At 47.9% G+C, this 18070-nt stretch overlaps 1 protein-coding gene and 2 long non-coding RNA genes across 4 annotated transcripts; all 3 read right to left on the bottom strand.

Moving 5' to 3' along the window:
* Positions 1 to 2140: 2140 nt before the first annotated feature.
* On the bottom strand, positions 2141 to 6087 carry LOC119318177 (7-deoxyloganetin glucosyltransferase-like). Its single transcript, XM_037592691.1, has 3 exons — positions 5479 to 6087; positions 5089 to 5112; positions 2141 to 3291 (listed from the first exon to the last, which is right to left on the bottom strand). Exons 1-3 carry the CDS (start codon positions 6005 to 6007, stop codon positions 2393 to 2395), a joined length of 1452 nt encoding a protein of 483 aa, XP_037448588.1. The 5' UTR covers positions 6008 to 6087; the 3' UTR covers positions 2141 to 2392.
* A 4332-nt stretch (positions 6088 to 10419) lies between these two features.
* LOC119314362 lies at positions 10420 to 11902 on the bottom strand. 2 transcript variants are annotated; one of them, XR_005152285.1, is made up of 4 exons: positions 11783 to 11902; positions 11328 to 11530; positions 11099 to 11254; positions 10420 to 10725 (listed from the first exon to the last, which is right to left on the bottom strand). It is a non-coding gene; the product is annotated as an uncharacterized LOC119314362 (long non-coding RNA). The 2 variants fall into 2 exon arrangements; XR_005152284.1 differs by having other exon boundaries at positions 11328 to 11902.
* A 3802-nt stretch (positions 11903 to 15704) lies between these two features.
* On the bottom strand, positions 15705 to 17206 carry LOC119315078. The gene is made up of 4 exons (XR_005152578.1): positions 17110 to 17206; positions 16837 to 17079; positions 16522 to 16581; positions 15705 to 15979 (listed from the first exon to the last, which is right to left on the bottom strand). It is a non-coding gene; the product is annotated as an uncharacterized LOC119315078 (long non-coding RNA).
* Between the last annotated feature and the right edge of the window lie 864 nt (positions 17207 to 18070).

Below are 18070 nucleotides of genomic sequence, written 5' to 3'. Positions count from 1 at the left end.
GATGGCATTGCTATCCCCCCAGTGCCCCCGTCCCGCCTAACCCTGTAGCGTTTGACCACGGGATCTAGCCCTTTGACTTTGCACGGACGGGCTTTGACGAGTGGACCTCCCCACCCGGTTGTGTTAGGTCAGCCCATAGGAACACTTTGGAGCAACATCCGGGCCAGACCCACAGCAAGATCCCCTCCGTGTAGACCCCACGCGTCCGCTTCCCCCCTCCAGGTGCCGGCGGCGGCGCCGTCCGTGAGGGGGGGGGGCACACCCCGGACACGCGTGCCGGGCGTTTGCAACCGCCACAACACTTCCAGACTTGTGAGAGGCCGCCTACGCAAGATTTGGCGGCATGCTAGCCCCCGGAGGCCGCCGGCCACAACCGTAGACGCGCGAAGGGCAATCCGCGTAGAGGGAATTTTTCGGATACTTCTCCATCACCAAAAATTATGAAAAAATACCATCGTTCCTATAGCACATGTGCCCGTGTCGTGCAAAAAACTCATGATTTTATCGTGCTCCGAGTATTTAGTAATATTGACGCCGCATCGTTACCGCAGAACGTCTACTACCGTGTCATCGCCGTCCGTGAGGGGGGGCCACGCCCCGGAGACGCGTCCCGCCTCTTCGGACATGCCACCACACCACCCCGCATGTATGAGGGCCCGGTGCGACGCTCCGGTGGCATTGCTACCCCCCAGTGCCCCGTCCCGCCTAACCCTGTAGCGTATAACCACGGGATCTAGCCCTTTGACTTTGCACGGACGGGCTTTGACCAGTGGACCTCCCACCCGGTTGTGTTAGGTCAGCCCATAGGAACACTTTGGAGCAACATCCGGGCCAGACCCACAGCAAGATCCCCTCCGTGTAGACCCCACGCGTCCGTTTCCCCCCTCCAGGTGCCGGCGGCGGCGCCGTCCGTGAGGGGGGGCACACCCCGGACACGCGTGCCGGGCGTTTGCAACTGCCACAACACTTCCAGACTTGTGAGAGGCCGCTTACGCAAGATTTGGCGGCATGCTAGCCCCCGGAGGCCGCCGGCCACAGCCGTAGACGCGCGAAGGGCAATCCGCGTAGAGGGAATTTTTCGGATACTTCTCCATCACCAAAAATTATGAAAAAATACCATCGTTCCTATAGCACATGTGCCCGCGTCGTGCAAAAAACTCATGATTTTATCGCGCTCCGAGTATTTAGTAATATTGACGCCGCATCGTTACCGCAGAACGTCTACTACCGTGTCATCGCCGTCCGTGAGGGGGGGGGGGCACGCCCCGGAGACGCGTCCCGCCTCTTCGGACATGCCACCACACCACCCCGCATGTATGAGGGCCCGGTGCGACGCTCCGGTGGCATTGCTACCCCCAGTGCCCCCGTCCCGCCTAACCCTGTAGCGTTTGACCACGGGATCTAGCCCTTTGACTTTGCACGGACGGGCTTTGACCAGTGGACCTCCCCACCCGGTTGTGTTAGGTCAGCCCATAGGAACACTTTGGAGCAACATCCGGGCCAGACCCACAGCAAGATCCCCTCCGTGTAGACCCCACGCGTCCATTTCCCCCCTCCAAGTGCCGGCGGCGGCGCCGTCCGTGAGGGGGGGCACACCCCGGAGCCCCAAGACGGGCGTCTACGCATGCATGAACACTTTCACATATGCATCGGGACCCGTGCGATGTTTCGGTGACATAGCTACACCCGAACCCCCCCAACCAGAATTCCTTCCGTGTCGACCGTTTCCCCCCTCCGTGACACGGCGATAGCGACGTTCGTAACGGGAGGCAATCGATATACCATCGGGTATGTTTTTTTAGATAAGGCATAATTATCTTATGCAAAAGCAAAAACTAAAATAAAGTAAAAATAACAAAACAAAGTAAAAACAAAAAAATAAAGTAATGCCCACGTATGCCGACGGCAAGGCCGCCAGCATATATGTGCACACACGAAGGTTGTCCCACGGATCGATGACGTGGCGTGGCACACGGATCGTTGACGTGGCAGAGGGGCCTATGCCGACGGCTATGCCATAGGCATACCTCTGCCACAGATATGCCGACGGCTGCCGTTGCCACCCGTCGGCGTAGGTTCAACGCCGTCAAATGGTCAGCGCTGACTGGGCAGGTGGGCCCGTGCTATGCCGACGGCCTGACCTATGCCGACGGGCCCCGTAGGCGTATCTCGGGCGGTCCCGACGGCCTCGTCTATGCCGACGGCCCCGTCGGCATAGATGGATGTATGCCGACGGCTTTTCTATGCCTACGGCCTATCTTTGGCCGTCGGCATATGTCCGGCGATGCCGACGGGGGCCGTCGGCAACCCCAGTTTTTCTGGTAGTGGGAGGTACAGTACTTTGCAGTCATCCAAGGAAGTCTTAAAAAAAATGTACATGGAAAGATCTGTCCTATTTCTTAGGCAAAAGTACATCACAGAGGAGCTCTTTTAAATTGCGGTGAGATGAACCGCCGGGCTTGGCCGCCAAGATTGCCTTCTCCCGCCATTCCTCTGCCCTCTTCCTCATCTTCTTTCCACTCTCACCCTGCATGAGTTCCGTGATAAGGCCTGTGACGGCGTTGCGCTGGACGTTGTTGCCGATCTCCATGCCGACGCCCCACTCGTTGCATTGGTACCGACAGTTGGTAAGCTGGTCCGAGAAGAAGGGCCAACTGATGACTGGCACGCTGCCGCACATGCTATCCATTGTCGAGTTCCAGCCGCTGTGTGTCAAGAACACGCCTACAGCCGGGTGGTTCAGCACCTCCTGCTGCGGGCACCAGGACGCCATGAACCCACGGCCTGCCATCTCTGCCATGAACTCAGGAGGAAGCACCGCCGCGTCGCCCCTGACGAGATCGCGACGGATGATCCACATGAACTGCCTGCCGCTGTTCGCCAGCCCCCACGCGAACTCCAGGAGCTGCTCCTTGGTCATGACCGTGATGCTTCCAAAGTTTACGTAGACGACGGAGGCGGGCTCCTTGCCGTGGAGCCACTGCAGGCACTGCTCCTGCTCCTTCCACAGGCTGAGGCTACCGACGGTACTTGTCAAGCGCGGGGCTAGCAGAGTGAGCGGGCCGATCGTGTAGACCTTGGGTCTGCCAAGGAGCGCTTCCATGGCCTCCACCGCCTCGCCCTCGAGGTCATCAAAGCTGTTGACGATTACGGCGGAAGCCCCGGGCGCACTCTCGGTTACTTTGATGGCATACTCCACCATGTAGTCATCTGGGTTCAGGATGAAGCTCGGGAAGTCCCTGAGCCTCATGTTCCTCAGCCCCGGTAGATACTCTAGTGGGGTATCAAGGTTTTTTTTTTTAGAAAAGGAGGAATCATCCCCGGCCTCTGCATCTGGGTGATGCATGCGGCCATATTATTTATTAATTCACACAACCCTTATAAGGTAATACAACAGTAAGCCCGAGGCCATCATCTAGACGACACTTGTCGCTACTCCTATCCCCTTGATGAAGGTGTGCCGAATGTCCGGGCCAAATGCCAAACAGACATCGCACAAAGGCCTAACATCTAACGCCGGATGCCCCATCCAAGCCACATAGGCGGGACTGGGTAACACTCCGGTCCGACGCACTCTCAGTGAGTACCACACGCACACGCTGCAAAGGGCCGTCACCTCCGTCTTCCCTCGATCCATCCTCAAAGCATGTACTGACGCATCGACCTTGTCAGGCCACTCTGCCATCGACGCCACCACGACGGCAGACAACGTCGACCTCCTGCACGTGTCCCTCGCCACACATCTGACGCCAAGTCTCCACTGCTCCATGCCGTCGAGAACCGCCGCCATGAATATGTAGAAAGAAACACCGCTCCACCGCAGATGCCATCCGCTGGTCCCTCGAGCCCGAGTGCATCTCCAAGAATGCCGCCCCCAAGGGGGTAACGACACATGAATGTCGCCGTCATCCGATCAACTGATCTAGGGTTTCCCCCGGATGTATTGGGTGGGGTTGGGAACTTCACCTCGATGATGCCTTCATGAAGGAAACGATGATAAGAGCATCGTCATCACCGGCTCCGGCCAATGACCGAAGACCAAGTTTTCACCCGGATCCGTTCCAAGAAATCCACCCGACAACCTGTGCACTGTCTCGACCGCCTTCAAAGCCCCAGATCTAGCCGCCTAGATCCGGCGACCAACCACAACAGCAGTGCCACCGTAGGAGCCCTGGCGCACCAGCCACTGCCTGAACGCGCCACCACTGGAGCCTAGGAGGAGGGCTCCCACCCCACCTCGCCAAACCGCGAGAGCCGCCGGGATGAATCCCGCACACTCATCACCGTCTCTGATCTGAACCATGGCCAAACCATGATATCGCCGATGCAGATCCGCCTTGGATATGGACTGCACCACGCCATGCCGCCGAGGGAAGCCTGAGCTTCACCAGCCGCCACCTTCCAGGGCCGCCGCCCCGGGAACCAGCCGCCGCCGACAGGACGCGCCGCCCATGCAGCAGGCCGGAGGAGCCCCCGATCCAGATCTGGACCGAGAAGCTCACCACGGCCTCCCCGTGCCAGCACGCCCCGCCTGGCCACGAAGATCCAGCCGCCATGTCGCCCGTTGCGAGACCACAGCCGCATCCTCCGCCGTCCGAGGCCGCCGCCCCGGGATCCAGTCCTCGCTGGCCGCTGGAACGATCAACGCCATGAGGGCTGAGCCCATGACGTAGCCAACCAGCCATGCATCCGGCCAAGTTGGAGAACCACAACGTCATCCAATCTGGGTCGTGCCCAAATCTAGCAAACGCTGCAGCCCCAACCGCTCACCCCCGACGCAGCGGATGCCATGCCGCCGATAGCCGCCGCGCACGCCCCTCAAGCGGACGCCGCGCTCAGCCGCCGGTCGCTGGAGACCCATGGTCCCAACGCGCGCCGACATGCCTCCGGATCCGCTGCCCAACAGAGGCAAGAGGCCGTCACGAGAGGAAGCTCCCGCCGCCACCGTCGGCCGCGCAGACTTTGCCCGGCGGCGTCCTCCGGCGGCGGCGGCGGCGGCGGGGAGGAGGAGGAAGGCCCGACTGGGCTAGGGTCGATGGCGGCGCCCGAGTCGCCCAGGGCCAAGGCGACGCGGGGCCAGACGGAGGTATCCATCCGTAAGCTGTTTCTCATCTGCAGTCCATGTATGCAAAGATATAGATGGGGAGGAGAATACAGCTGTTGTTATTAGTTGCACAATGTATGTAGTGTGCGCATCATTTTGAATTTCAGTTTCAAAAAAATTCAGCCCTAGGCAAAATCAGTGAATTTTGGTTATTTCGGCCTACTATTAAGCACGCCAAAGTTTTCATATGCATTTCATTGAAATAGAACCAAATATTTAAATAAGTATTTGAGTCTGTGTGTAGTACGTACGGTGATGGCTGAAATACTTTGACCGAAACAGTATCTACCAATATGACATTTTTTTTGATGAATTTCAAAGGAAGTGATAAGCAAGAAATTGTACAGTGTTCAAACTTCGAAAGACATGTGTACCTTGAAGTGGGACGATGCCACGGCCAATGAGGAGACGGAAATAACGGAATCCGAGATAGCTAACGGTGCTGGCCGTCCAAAGCTGGACATAGGGGACGTCTAGCTCTTTGGCGGCATCCATGGCGAAACACATGGTGAGGTCCGAGACGATGCAAGTCACGACTGGGTGGTCCCCTATGGAGGCCGCACCATTGAACTCGGTGAGAAGGCGGCGGAAGGGGCCGAGGCAAGTCTCCAAGGTGGACTTGCAAAGCGACGGGATGTCCTGCGTGACATCATCATCCACGGCGCCCGACGGATGTGGCATGCCATCAGGGATGGTGGCAAAGTGAAAGCCCGGGGAGCCAGCCAGCGCATCGGCGCCCCGTGTGCGAACGAGGCGGGCGTGGTTGTACTCGGAGTTGACGAAGGTGACGTGGAAGCCGTGCGCGTGGAGCAGGTTGGCCACGCCGAGCATCGGGGTGATGTGCCCCTGCGCCGGGAACGGCAGGCACACGGCGTGCGGCTTCTCCTCGCCTGCTCCTTCCATTGGTTTTCTGCAGGTCTGGTTCCTACTCCGCGCGAAATGGCGACTCTTGTGTGCTTGGTTTGGTTGGTTGTGAATCAAGTTGATCTGGATATGGATAGGGATAGGATTTGGCTTTGCACGAGCAAGAGCACTAGCAAAATTGTTACCAGCGGTCAGGCCCGGCCTGAGAGATAGGAGTAACGAATGTGACATCAACAGCTCAGGTATTGAGACGTCTTGGCTGCATGTACTTAGTGGTCAATTTTCGTTGTTCATTATATGGCGCGCCGTGATTTTTAAGGGCCCGTACCTGATGTCGATAGCCTAGCATCATGGCAAAAATTTAGTATGTGTGCTCTGCTGCCATATTTTTATCTTCAGTTTGTCCAATTCACATCTAGATATTTTTAAGGATATCACATCTAAGCTTCCACAAATAATGCAGCAACAAGGAACAAAAAAAAGATGAGACAAAAAAAAATAGACCACAAACATAGTAGACATTAAGTTAATTATGTCACATCTAGATGTGTCCTAAACAGGCCCTTTTATCTTCAATTTCGCCAACTCGGAAACTTTGACAAATCCAAATTGTAGGAAGTTGCACCTTACTTCCCGCAGAAAAGTAGTAACAACTTACTTAGCTTTAATTTCCTCTTTAGAAACTACTTATTAGCCTTAAAAAATTAAAGCACTTACCCATAAATTATAGTGTTAAAAAGTGCAACTTCCCAAAAATGTGAGCAATGTCTAATTATAGTTCATAAGTTATACACGATTGGAGGTTAAAATGATAAAAGAAGCTTAGAACTGATATCTAAGATATTTCACGAAATCTAATTATTGATACACAACGGCGGAGCTTTCCAAAAGTTGAACGAAGCTCTCATCATGCTCCTCCCCAAGTGAGCTGACGCCTCTACACAATTTGATTACCGCCTGGTCAGTCTGATTCACATTGTTAAGCTCTTTGTCAAAGTTCTCTCTCTTGCTCACGCAGCCGCTCAGCAAAATTATTTTGACGATCCACAGCGCCTCCATCACAATTTTCTGCTCATCCAACAGAGTGAGAGACAATTGCACAACCTTAAAACCCCTCACCAAGGTTCCGCATTTGCATCTATTTTCCAGCCAATTTCCATCGAATCAAAGCTTTTCAGATCACGGCGTAGATCAACGGCTCTACACGGATGCGCAAGTGCGTGCACCTACAAATTTTTGATAGGATTTGGCTTGGCTTGAGAAAACACTAGCAATTTGTTGTCACCGACCCGGTACGGCCTACGCGGTAAGAAATTAATTAGGGCAGGCACATCCTACACGATTGTGACATTGACATACTCCAAGCAGCCTGCGCTTGGCTGCATGTATTTATTTGACAATTTTCGTTGTTTATTGCGGTGCAATTCTACAGATAGCAGTCAGGCCGGGATTTTAATGGTACAACGCACCTCACCTCGATTGCCAAGCATCGCCAGTGTTGGTTGGGTACCACAGCATGTAGAGTTGACTGGAAATTGACGGGCCCCCAACCACTACAAGGGCGCGGTGAGGAATCCTGGCAACGGAACAAATGGAGGCGAGATTTCCCAGATTTTCCTCTGGCCAGGGCCCCCATGATTTTGGTGCTTTGTGCACCCTAATCGACGGCCCTTGGTGTAGCGTACGTCTGCTTTCTTGTGCATTACTATCCTACCCAGAATCAATGCCACTGGATTACAAAATGTCTAAGTAGTATGGCCTCTATTGGAGCGAAAAAGCAGGCTCATTCCCTAGATCAACGTCAGCCACTGCCACTTGGTGTGTGTCTAGTTTAGAAGGTATAACCGAGGCCTACTAATGATAGAGTGTTTTCGATCTACATGGTCCTAAAGGCATGGTGTTTGCATGACTTCATCTCCTTACCCCTATTGCTACTCTGTGTTGCACAACGTAAATCTACATTTTATTTTAGTACTCTCTATGGCGAGGTTCAACTTTAGAGGGAAGCCATCTTGCCAACTTTTATAGCATTGCTACGATCCATGAATCCATGTGCGCCTAGTTGCACGATGCAGAACTAATTAAGAATGTGAAAGAGGGGTGCGTATGTGCCCATGTATTGTTGGCCTCTTGAATGATTGCATCTGAATCGTTTTTTCAAGTAGCCCGTACCCCGTAGGCATGCCCATTATGAGAACCATGCTAGGCCAACTTTAAAGAAACTCTACGGATGTACACATACAACTTATGAGGAGGGGAACCGAAGTTGGTAGTTGCCTGTAAAAGTCATGCATGTAAACTTCTGTTGTATAGGCAAGTTAACTGGGAATCGAACATATAAATGCTGCTAGACTACCCGCCGTTCTGGGGCCTTCGTCGCGTGCTCCTGATCTACATCGCTCGTTTTGCCTCGTTCTGTACTTTTCAGGAATGATGCTTCACCCTGAATATCAATAGCGAATCTAATCAATGGCTTCAACAAAGTAACAATACACGAATGACTTTTCATAGACATGCATACTTCACAATTTCAAGTTCAAGCTAGGGTCCTTGGAGACCTTGACTTTGCAAGATGAAGATGTTTCCACAAAAAATGCTCCTAAATATTAAGGAACCACTACTAGTTTTTTAGAACAACTAGTAAAACACCCGTGCGTTGCCACGGGCTTTTGGAAAAATTTAAGATGCTACTCACGGAGCTAAAATAACCATGAATAATGCCGTCTCAACTAACTCACATCTTTTTCTTGACAATCAGCCAACACACATCATACTATCATACTATCGAAACCTTCCCCATCTTCGGCTATCAGTTGGCCATTCACAAGAGGGCGGCGGGCGCGGGCGCTAGACTTGGTCATCTTCGACGTTGCGGCAGCCGAAGATCGAGTTGGACGTGGGGGGTTTAAGGAGGGAAACAAGCACGCAAGGAGCAGCGGCATTGCGACGGGCAGTCGTGCCACGACCTTTACCTTTTCCCGGGCAACAGCCAGAGGCCACCACGCTCCTCGGCTCTCCCTCCTCTCTTCCATGCCTGGCAACAAGATGGGCGAGATAGAGAGGAGGCAACCAAGATGTTTTTCTATACGGCGACCAAGATGTTTTTTTTACTCGTGCCACGGATTCCTTACAGCCCCACCCTCGAGTGAAAAATTATCTCTTCTTTCCAAATTTATCTTCTTTTGCTGCTTGGTTTTTCATTATTCTCGTCAAACAAGAATTGCCTTGCTATATAACCTCGTCAAACTAATATCATACACTTCTATGGATCCACTAATATGAGTTCATCATTATTTCGTTACTAAAAAGGATGGAACTCTAAAATGTTAAACAGCATGCTACACCAAATAATGTGAACTGATTGTATAATCAAACAATTTAATTCAAAATTGTAAGATCTTAGGCATTTAATTACAAAACCAATGTGTTTGTGTTGAATGTTATGTTTGATCACTTTTGCAACCAAGTTCTTCTTGATATATGTACACCAATTTTAAAGCAAATGTAGAGTAGCAGAAACAACCATTTCTCCCTTTTTCCTTCTTCTAGAAATCCAGTAATAGACTAATGATATAGACTGCTCTGTTTCCTTTAGATGTAGGGTCCTCCTTGATTATGATGTAGGGTCTCGTTGGGCCATCGAAGCCCCTCCGTCGTCACTCCCTTCCCCATAACTACATCCTCCTCCTTGAGTCACCGCGCCAACCCCATCCCGCGTCAGTCTGAGCGCCCGGCAGTTCCCGAGCGTTACTCGCCCGGCCTCATGATGCGCGACTCCGTCACCAGCATGTCACCAGCATGCCCTTGCACCACCTCATGCATGCCTCCTTCACCGACCAACAACGGCCACATACGAGGTCAACAGGCACTAAGCCCTTGACCACCGCTGCGTGTGCTGCTCTCCCTGCAACAGTGTATCAATTTTCAAAATGGTGTATCAATTAGCTTTGGTGTTCTACTTATGGCTGAAAAAATTGTCTTTGATTTTTTATTTTGACCCGATTGAAATTAAGTGGTTGCAATGAAAAAGGAAATTGAATTAGATTACTTCACTATCATACTATTAATTCTTCTCCAAAAAAATCATTGACAACAACAACTAACAGTCATGGATACATTTCCAACATGTCGTTACTTGCCCGAGGTTGATGTAGAGGTCCTTGACGTCGCTCTTGAGCTCCTGGTTGCCATTCTCGAGGTCAAAGAACACCTACAGAGATATTAACCACCACAACCATTTCAAATCTTGACAAACCAAACGAAAGAGCAATCCTATATATAGGAAAAAAAACACATGAATGGCACAAAACCGGCAACGATTCCTTGTTATAGAAACTAACATGTGCACTCATTTTCTATTTGGATCATATTTTGTTGAACAAATCGTTGCTTTAGTTCAGTACCAGTGCCACATCGATGTGTTTCACCTGATCAGTAGTACTACAGGGTCTATCTTTGTGCAAAAAACTATAACGATGCTACGAACTTTTTGCTCTGCACCGGCTCAAAGGGCAACACGTTCCTGTCGAGGTCTGGTCCCCGGCCAGCCATTGCATGTGGAGCTGTCGCAGCTCCCAGCCGACGCCGTCCAGGTGGAGCGTTGGCGACTCCCAGCCGGAGCCGGCCGCTTGATTTAGATGAGTTGATCCAGGTCCAACGCCGCTCCGACCTCCTCTTTGATGGGCTCCATGCCCTTATTGATGTGCCCATGCCAGTCTAAGGAGGCTGGGAGCTCAGCTATTTCCTGAATTACATGCCTGCTCACAAATTTAAAAACAGCTTGGCTAAAATCTCATATCACTTTCAGAATAAAACTTGATGAAACAGAGTTATGATAACAAAACCATGCAATGAACCAGGATTTTTGATAAATAAAATCAAAAGTACATGTTTTACTCCAACAAGCTATACTGCAATATTTCTGGTGACTCGGTTCTATCAGCACACTGATGACATAATAGATGCATCCTTCTAAGAAATAGGTACTCAGAACTGGAAATATTACCTATTTGGTAAGTGCAAACTTCTGCCTATGGAAGTATGGATGGTTTCCATCACCACAAATGAACAGAGAAACAGGGAGCAGAAGAACCCAAAATCGAGACGCTAAATGAGAGGGATAGGGCTCACAGAAAGGATCTTCTCATTGCAGCAGCATCAACATTTGCTCAAGCCAAATCTCTCCGGAGTTGCCCACGCCTTACTCTTCGACCGACCAGACCTCCTCCAATGGTTGCCGTCAGCTCTCGCCTCCTCATGCACCCCCTTGTATTTTGTGCTTCAGCACTGAACACGAACAGAAGATTCAGCTAGTGATACTATAGATCTAACAATTGGGGAATCATATAAGTGAACTTACATCCATGCTTGACAGATCAAACCATTTCGTACCTCCTAGCAACAGTACTGAGCATCCCAAGAACCTTGTATATCATGTATGGAAGAAGAGTGAAACAGACAAAGATTTCATGACTGTGTAGCATTGGCAAGTCCCTTTTCCATGACTTCATCAATAACCGCTTCATATGTGTGCAATCCTTTGAAGTAAAGTGTACTTCCATCCTACATCGTCACCAAGAAAACATCACTTCAAGCAACAGAACGTCAACGCACCTGGATTCAGAATACACATACACTTTGTTCTAGCTGTAGAAATCTAATAGCACACTGATCAAAATTAGTGCAAGGACATATGAAACAGGTAAAAAAGATATGAAAGACTAACTTTATCCAAACAAAAAGGAAGAGGAGCAATATAAAATGATGGGCCAGATCAAAGGGAGTTGGCTGTGGGAGAGAAGTGTCGATGATTACCACGATTCAGTTGCTAATCACCGTCGAGGATCCCAACATTGACAAACCATATCGATTCAGGAAGAGCTGGAACAATTCGTGATAGTGTTGCATCAGCCTCCCTGCTGGATGTTTTTAGTGGGAAAAAATACAGTATAATATGTATATCTAGTCCAGCCTAATTCTCTAGTTAATGACCTCCTTTGTTTTGTTTTATCAGATTTTATTTTAATTCAGACGATTTTATTTTACATTCAGACTGTAGCTAACTGCCTCCTTTCTCCCTCCGTCCACACCATAGACAAGGATGCACTACCAGCTTTAGCGGCCAAAATTTGGATCTATTGAGTCAGCTTCATCACCCAGATTTTCTGAAAAAGAGCACAAAATCATAATACCATTATACAGCAGTTGAAAAAATCGTACTGGGCATGGGCCGTCTATTAGCTTTGCTAAGTATGGTGTGGTCCATTAGGCTGGCTTGATTAAGAAACTTTGTACATACTACTATATATTAGTAGATGAGTTACATCTCGTAAGAAAATTAAGTTACAGGAATTGAAATCCACCACCGTAATTGTACATGTATATAATAGATGAGGCTTAGACATAAAACAACATTAATTTTATGTCAACAAGGAGGTTCACAGGTCATCTGGATTTCTTTCATTTTTGTGAATTGGCATGTCAAGTGGTCGGACCGTTCCCCGGACCCTGCGCAAGCGAGAGCGATGTGCAGCGGGCTGCCCTTTGTGAATTGGCATGTCAAGCAGGAGTGACGTGACAAACTAATAAACATGTTCAGTGACGTATCACAAATGCAAGGTAAGAAAACAAAAAATATTACTAACCAAGTTCACTAACTATCATTCGAGTTTGCCTGCACTGGATGAAATGTTGCAGTATGAATCCTTGAGTTAGAAGCAGATAAAGATAATTGATTATCCACTACAAAATCTCTAACCACTGCACACATGCAATGATGGTTAGTAGGAATACACAATTTTATGACCTGTAACATTACTACAAGGTTCGTTGGTCAATGTCCTTCCAGAATATGAACTTGAATTGTGTGGGTGCATATTATTACCTGTAAAAGAATGACACGGATCATCCACCATATAGATATCCATACATCTACCTGGATCCATTTATGACTGACTACGAAAGTAAATGTCACATAAAGGACAAGGAGCAGTACACAAAAACCTTTCAACAAGTATATGTATTTAACATAGGTGTATATTAAGTTATTAACTGCAGAGCAACTTGGTAGCTAAGCAGCTATGCTAACTTGCTAACTTAAGTTTCTGTTAGCAAATGTTCGTACAGTTTCAGAAAACCTTGGGAGTAGTTGATAGGAGTTCATCTTGCTAATTACAAATATTGCAGACTACACTGCGACAGGTGAAACTTGAATTACTAATACACTGGCAATCCTTTCAGTAATAAGATATGAACGAATAAGCAGAAAACTAATATTTCCTTATTTCCTTGTATCAAGACAGCAGACTCATGACTTACCATGGTACAGAACAAGAAACTTGTCAGCGTTAATTTTAAGTTAATAGGCAAAGCTCACAAGTCATCAAGATTTTATTTGTTTGTATGTTCACCTTATAAGTATGTTCGCCTTATAAGTATCAAGAAACTTGTTTGCTAATCTGAATATAATTCTCAACTGATGGCTAAAACGGCAGGCAGAGAAAGAGCATATCTGAACAAAATACCTGGTAGAGCACCCTACAACAAACCTCCAAAATGATTAGCGGCATTCGATCATTTCACAGTGCCTGCAGAAATAAAATCGAAATAGTAATCAGGACAAAATCTTTTTTGCAGAAGTGCACTCTAAATTCAGATATAACGTTTTCAAAAATCCAGTGATGCTAAAGAGGACATATCTTGCACATATTTGAAGAAGCCACCATCATCCCGCATTGGTCGTGGCAGTGAGAAACAATCAGAAGTCCTAAAACAGAGTAGGATCTATTAGAGAAAATTTGAAAAGGTGTGTTAGTATGTGACCATAAAATAAGGTTGTAAACAGACCAGGAATACTCGTTTAGATCATCATAATTACACCATGTTGAATGTGGTGTTTTTCCATGCTGGATTTTTTCTGACTCCTACCAAATATAAGAGAACCATCTCCATTACCAAGAAGCTTCTTCCTTTCTTTCAAGAGTATGTGTTCGACCCAAAGGCATTTTTTTCGCATCATTATCGGAACCCACTCCCCTAATCTCGTTTCTCTGTATCTATCTTTAACATATTTGCTAGCCCTGAAATCTGTAGGGAAATTAGACGCAAACTATGACAGAAAAGTGTGAAACACAGTGACAACAGAATTAGCTCACCCCTTCATACTGCTGTAGAGTAGAGTATTTATATATGATATCTGGTTAGTGTAGTAAGCTGATCTTTAATTCCAAAGGCAAGTGCACCATCGGCATGTGGTTCTGCAAAAATCATCACTAAAGCAATCATATCAGAAATCCATGAACTGTCATCTGTACAACAAGAACAAGGAAAAAAGGACCACAAATGGGTATCCAACTCGGCCAGCAGTGGCGACCTTATAGATTGTTGAAATCAACCTGCATATATAATAAACAACAATATAATTTATTTATAAACAAAATTATTAGCAGCCAACAGACACTTAATCTTTTTAGAAACTGGAAAGTTTGATTTCATAACATAAGTGTGTTCTTTCATAAGGCACAATATCTGAAGCATTTCAATCTATACTCCAAATAACAATAGCCAACACCGTGACTAATAGTATATCAGGGAAGAACATTAGGTTCATTTTTTCATGAGGCAACAAAAATATATGATAAATATCTTCCTGCGTATTAGCAACAGGAGGGATATAAATAAGCATACAAGTTGTACTCCAGCTTAGATTGCACCATACACCTCCATTAGTCATAAAATTTAGGAATAGTGCAGCCTGTTTTGACGATGGAAAATACAAATATTTGTAGTCAATAAAATCAATATATAGAGTGAAAATCGAGGCAAACTCATTCTGTAACTTCTTAAGCTTCAGCTTCCCAGATTTGTACTAAATCCCACCTCAACAGCCCAAAATTACGACCGTGTTGAACTGTTCCATCTCAACAGCCCAAAATTACTAAATCCCATCAAAAACTACATGTTGAACTGTTCCAAAGCACCATTAATCAAAACATGTACAAAGAAACAAAGGAGTGATCAACAGCCAAAAATAGGCTAAATTACGAACCTGAGAATCAGGTCATGGGGTTCAAGGGGAAACTCCTTCGCGCCTTGCTGGCGGGAGTTGAGCACGACCGTGAACTCACCAGGGTCGTCGAAGCTGCAGAACCTGCTGCTGCTGCTGCTTGACATCGCGCTGCTGTCCCTTGCAAAGTATTATTCTGAACACTCTGCGAAACGCCCGTCTGAATTTTCATGATGACACGAAACTAAATGTAAGTAATATTGCTCTAGGAAATATAGGAGTACTCCAAGAGTGCTCTGTTCATCTGATGGATTGTGCGTGTGCCAAGAGCCAGGCCAAGATGCACATTTAGTATGCATGGGAATAAAAAAAGAAACATACTTTCAATTTCAATGGGATCCCTCGGGAAGTTCCTTTGCAGTAGAACATACATTTACTCGAAGATTTCCCTTTTACTTTTCGAACCAGGATGTAAAATCATTTTCAGCGTATTAGTTGTCTTTATCTTCTCCATCAGATCCAGCCACATATACATGAATGAACAAGTGCCGTAGTGAATTCTATAAATTACAAACTATTTGAAGGTTGAAGCGCATAAATCAAGTGATTGTTATGCGTGCAATTAGACACTGGAGCAGATGATGTACTACCCAAAGCCAAGCCTCAGATCATTTGTAGAAACTGCAAGCAAATCAAACAACAACAAAATTGAAGAGCACCATTTACCTCTGAATGGCAAGCATTCCCTCTTGAAAAAGCTGATCCAAGTTGAGGTAGCCCAAGAATCCACATGCGCTGTGATGAAGAGGAGGTAGGTTGGCAGCCCCATTGCCTTGTCCACGTGCACCGCAGATCCTATGACACCGTCAGCGACAACACAGATCACCGGTAGAACTCTGTTCGTCCTTCCGTGCCTCCCGACAAGCTCCGACGTCCGGTGTCGTGCTCGGAATGAGGGAGCTGGGCAAGCGGCCTATGCGTTGCTACGGACGACGGCGGCGGCGGCCCTGAGAAATTGCAAACATAACATATTACAAAATAGAAGGCAATATAGTAACACCCATATTAGCATCCTGACACATGGAACTGGGAAATTGAGGGACATGTACAGTAGCTACAATACCATACTTACCAGTCAGATTAGCATAACCCACCAGTCAGATTAGCATAACCCACATCTATCTAAATGACAAGAAATTTAGGCTAAAATACTTTAGGATAAACTGGAAGGCAATATAGTAACACCCAGCATCCTGACACATGAAACTGGGAAATCGAGGGACATGTGCAGTAGCTACAATACCATAACTTACCAGTCAGATTAGCATAACCCACATCTATCTAAGGCTGTGTTCGGTTGAGAGGGATTCAAAGGGGGTTTGGCAGGGATTGAAGTGGATTTAATCCCTTGCAAGTCAAAACCTCCCCAAATCCCCTCCAATCCTCTTGTGGAGGGGTGTAACCGAACAAGGCCTAAATGATAGGAAATTTAGGCTAAAATACTTTAGGATAAACTGGAAACATTAAAAGATAGTTCTGCAAGGCTCACCTTAAATAGCAGTACTTACGAAGCAAGATAGCATGTCTTGAAGATTCATCTTGTATGCACCTAGTAGCAGATATTCCGAGCATGTACCGAAAACATATAGAGAGAACTGTGAGTTGCATATTCCTATAGGTAAATGCAATGGCTTACAGTACAAAACATGTGTACTACCGTCAATGCTATCTCCAGAAGGTGTTGCATTGCCAATGTGTTAGTGATAACGCATAGCAATATGCATAAAGGCATACAACAAGAGGAAAACGAGGAGAAGGCAGGGGTACGCTCCTCCATGGATCTGGCAGCAACGACTGTGGCTACCTCGATGGCGTCGTCGGCAGTGGCCGGGAAGCTCCGCCGGTTGTGGCCACGGCCACATCCGGGGAGCACGGTGACGGGAGGTCGGGGAGGGAGAAGAACGGCGGTGGTGGAGGTCCCCTTCCGTCGATCTAGCGACGTGCAGGATCCATCCGAAAGGAGGTCGATGGAGGTGAGGGCCGGCCGGCTTCGGCGATTGCGGACCTCGGCGGCGACCTGGAGGCGGCGGTGTGTCACAGTCGCAACCTGGAGGCGGCGGTGTGTCACAGTCGCAACCTGGAGGCGGCGGCTCCTCTCGGTCCTCAGCCGCAGCGGCTAGTCTCGGATCTCGGTGGCGGCTCCTCTCGGTCCTCAGGCGCGGCAGCTACTCTCGGACGTTGGCGGCGGCGCTGTGACCCGCGGTTGCGTCAGGAAGAGGATGGCAGCGGCGTTTACTCTTCGAGGGGATCGAGAGGAGCCGCGTTTGGTTTCGGGTGGGTTTTCGGGTGCGTGCATGCGGGATGGGTATGTGACGAAAAAAAACCAACGTAAAAAAGCCGGACGAAAAAAACCGGACGAAAATGGTGGGACGAAAATAAACCCGGAACGCAGACTACCAACTGAGACATCTCTACTCCTAATCTACTCCTAATGTACGAATTGGTTGAATAGTCCCCCCCACTTTCAACCGGTTTATTTTCAACCGGTTTATTTTCAACCGGTTTTTCTTTGTCCCACCTCCCACCAGCCCCTCCCACCGGTTTTTCTCTTTTCTCGTCTGACGGGCAATACCCAACGTATTTATGGTAATCAATCATAATTAATCCACGTATAGTAATAAATCAATCAAGGTATGGTAAGGTCATAACTCAGGAAATTTTGAATATGGTAATTATATGGTAATAAATTTAAATTACCCCAAAGGCTATCAATCCAGGTATGGTAAGGCCATAACTCGGGAAATATCAAATATGGTAATAAATTTAAATTACCACCAGGTATGGTAAGGCTATCCACGTATAGTAATAAATCATAATTAATCCACGTATAGTAATAAATCAATCCAGGTATGGTAAGGTCATAACTCAGGAAATTTTGAATATGGTAATTATATCTCTACTCCTAATGGACGAATTGGTTGAATAGTCCCCCCCCCCCACTTTCAACCGGTTTATTTTCAACAGGTTTTTCTTCGTCCCACCTCCCACCAGCCCCTCCCACCGGTTTTTCTCTTTTCTCGTCTGACGGGCAATACCCA

The sequence above is a fragment of the Triticum dicoccoides genome, chromosome 6A (assembly GCF_002162155.2).
Source record: "Triticum dicoccoides isolate Atlit2015 ecotype Zavitan chromosome 6A, WEW_v2.0, whole genome shotgun sequence".
Lineage (NCBI taxonomy): Eukaryota > Viridiplantae > Streptophyta > Magnoliopsida > Poales > Poaceae > Triticum > Triticum dicoccoides.
This window is presented reverse-complemented; position numbering and strand designations above follow the sequence as displayed.

Bases quoted from the DNA above. Each gene is read 5' to 3' on its own strand.
- LOC119318177 (XM_037592691.1), bottom strand. From the start codon at position 6,007: ATGGAAGGAGCAGGCGAGGAGAAGCCGCACGCCGTGTGCCTGCCGTTC. The intron at 5,113-5,478 runs GTACACATGTCT...CATGGACTGCAG, and splicing joins TGGCATCGTCCCACTTCAAG to ATGAGAAACAGCTTACGGAT. The intron at 3,292-5,088 runs ACCTCCGTCTGG...CTAAAAAAAAAA, and splicing joins GAAACAGCTTACGGATGGAT to ACCTTGATACCCCACTAGAG.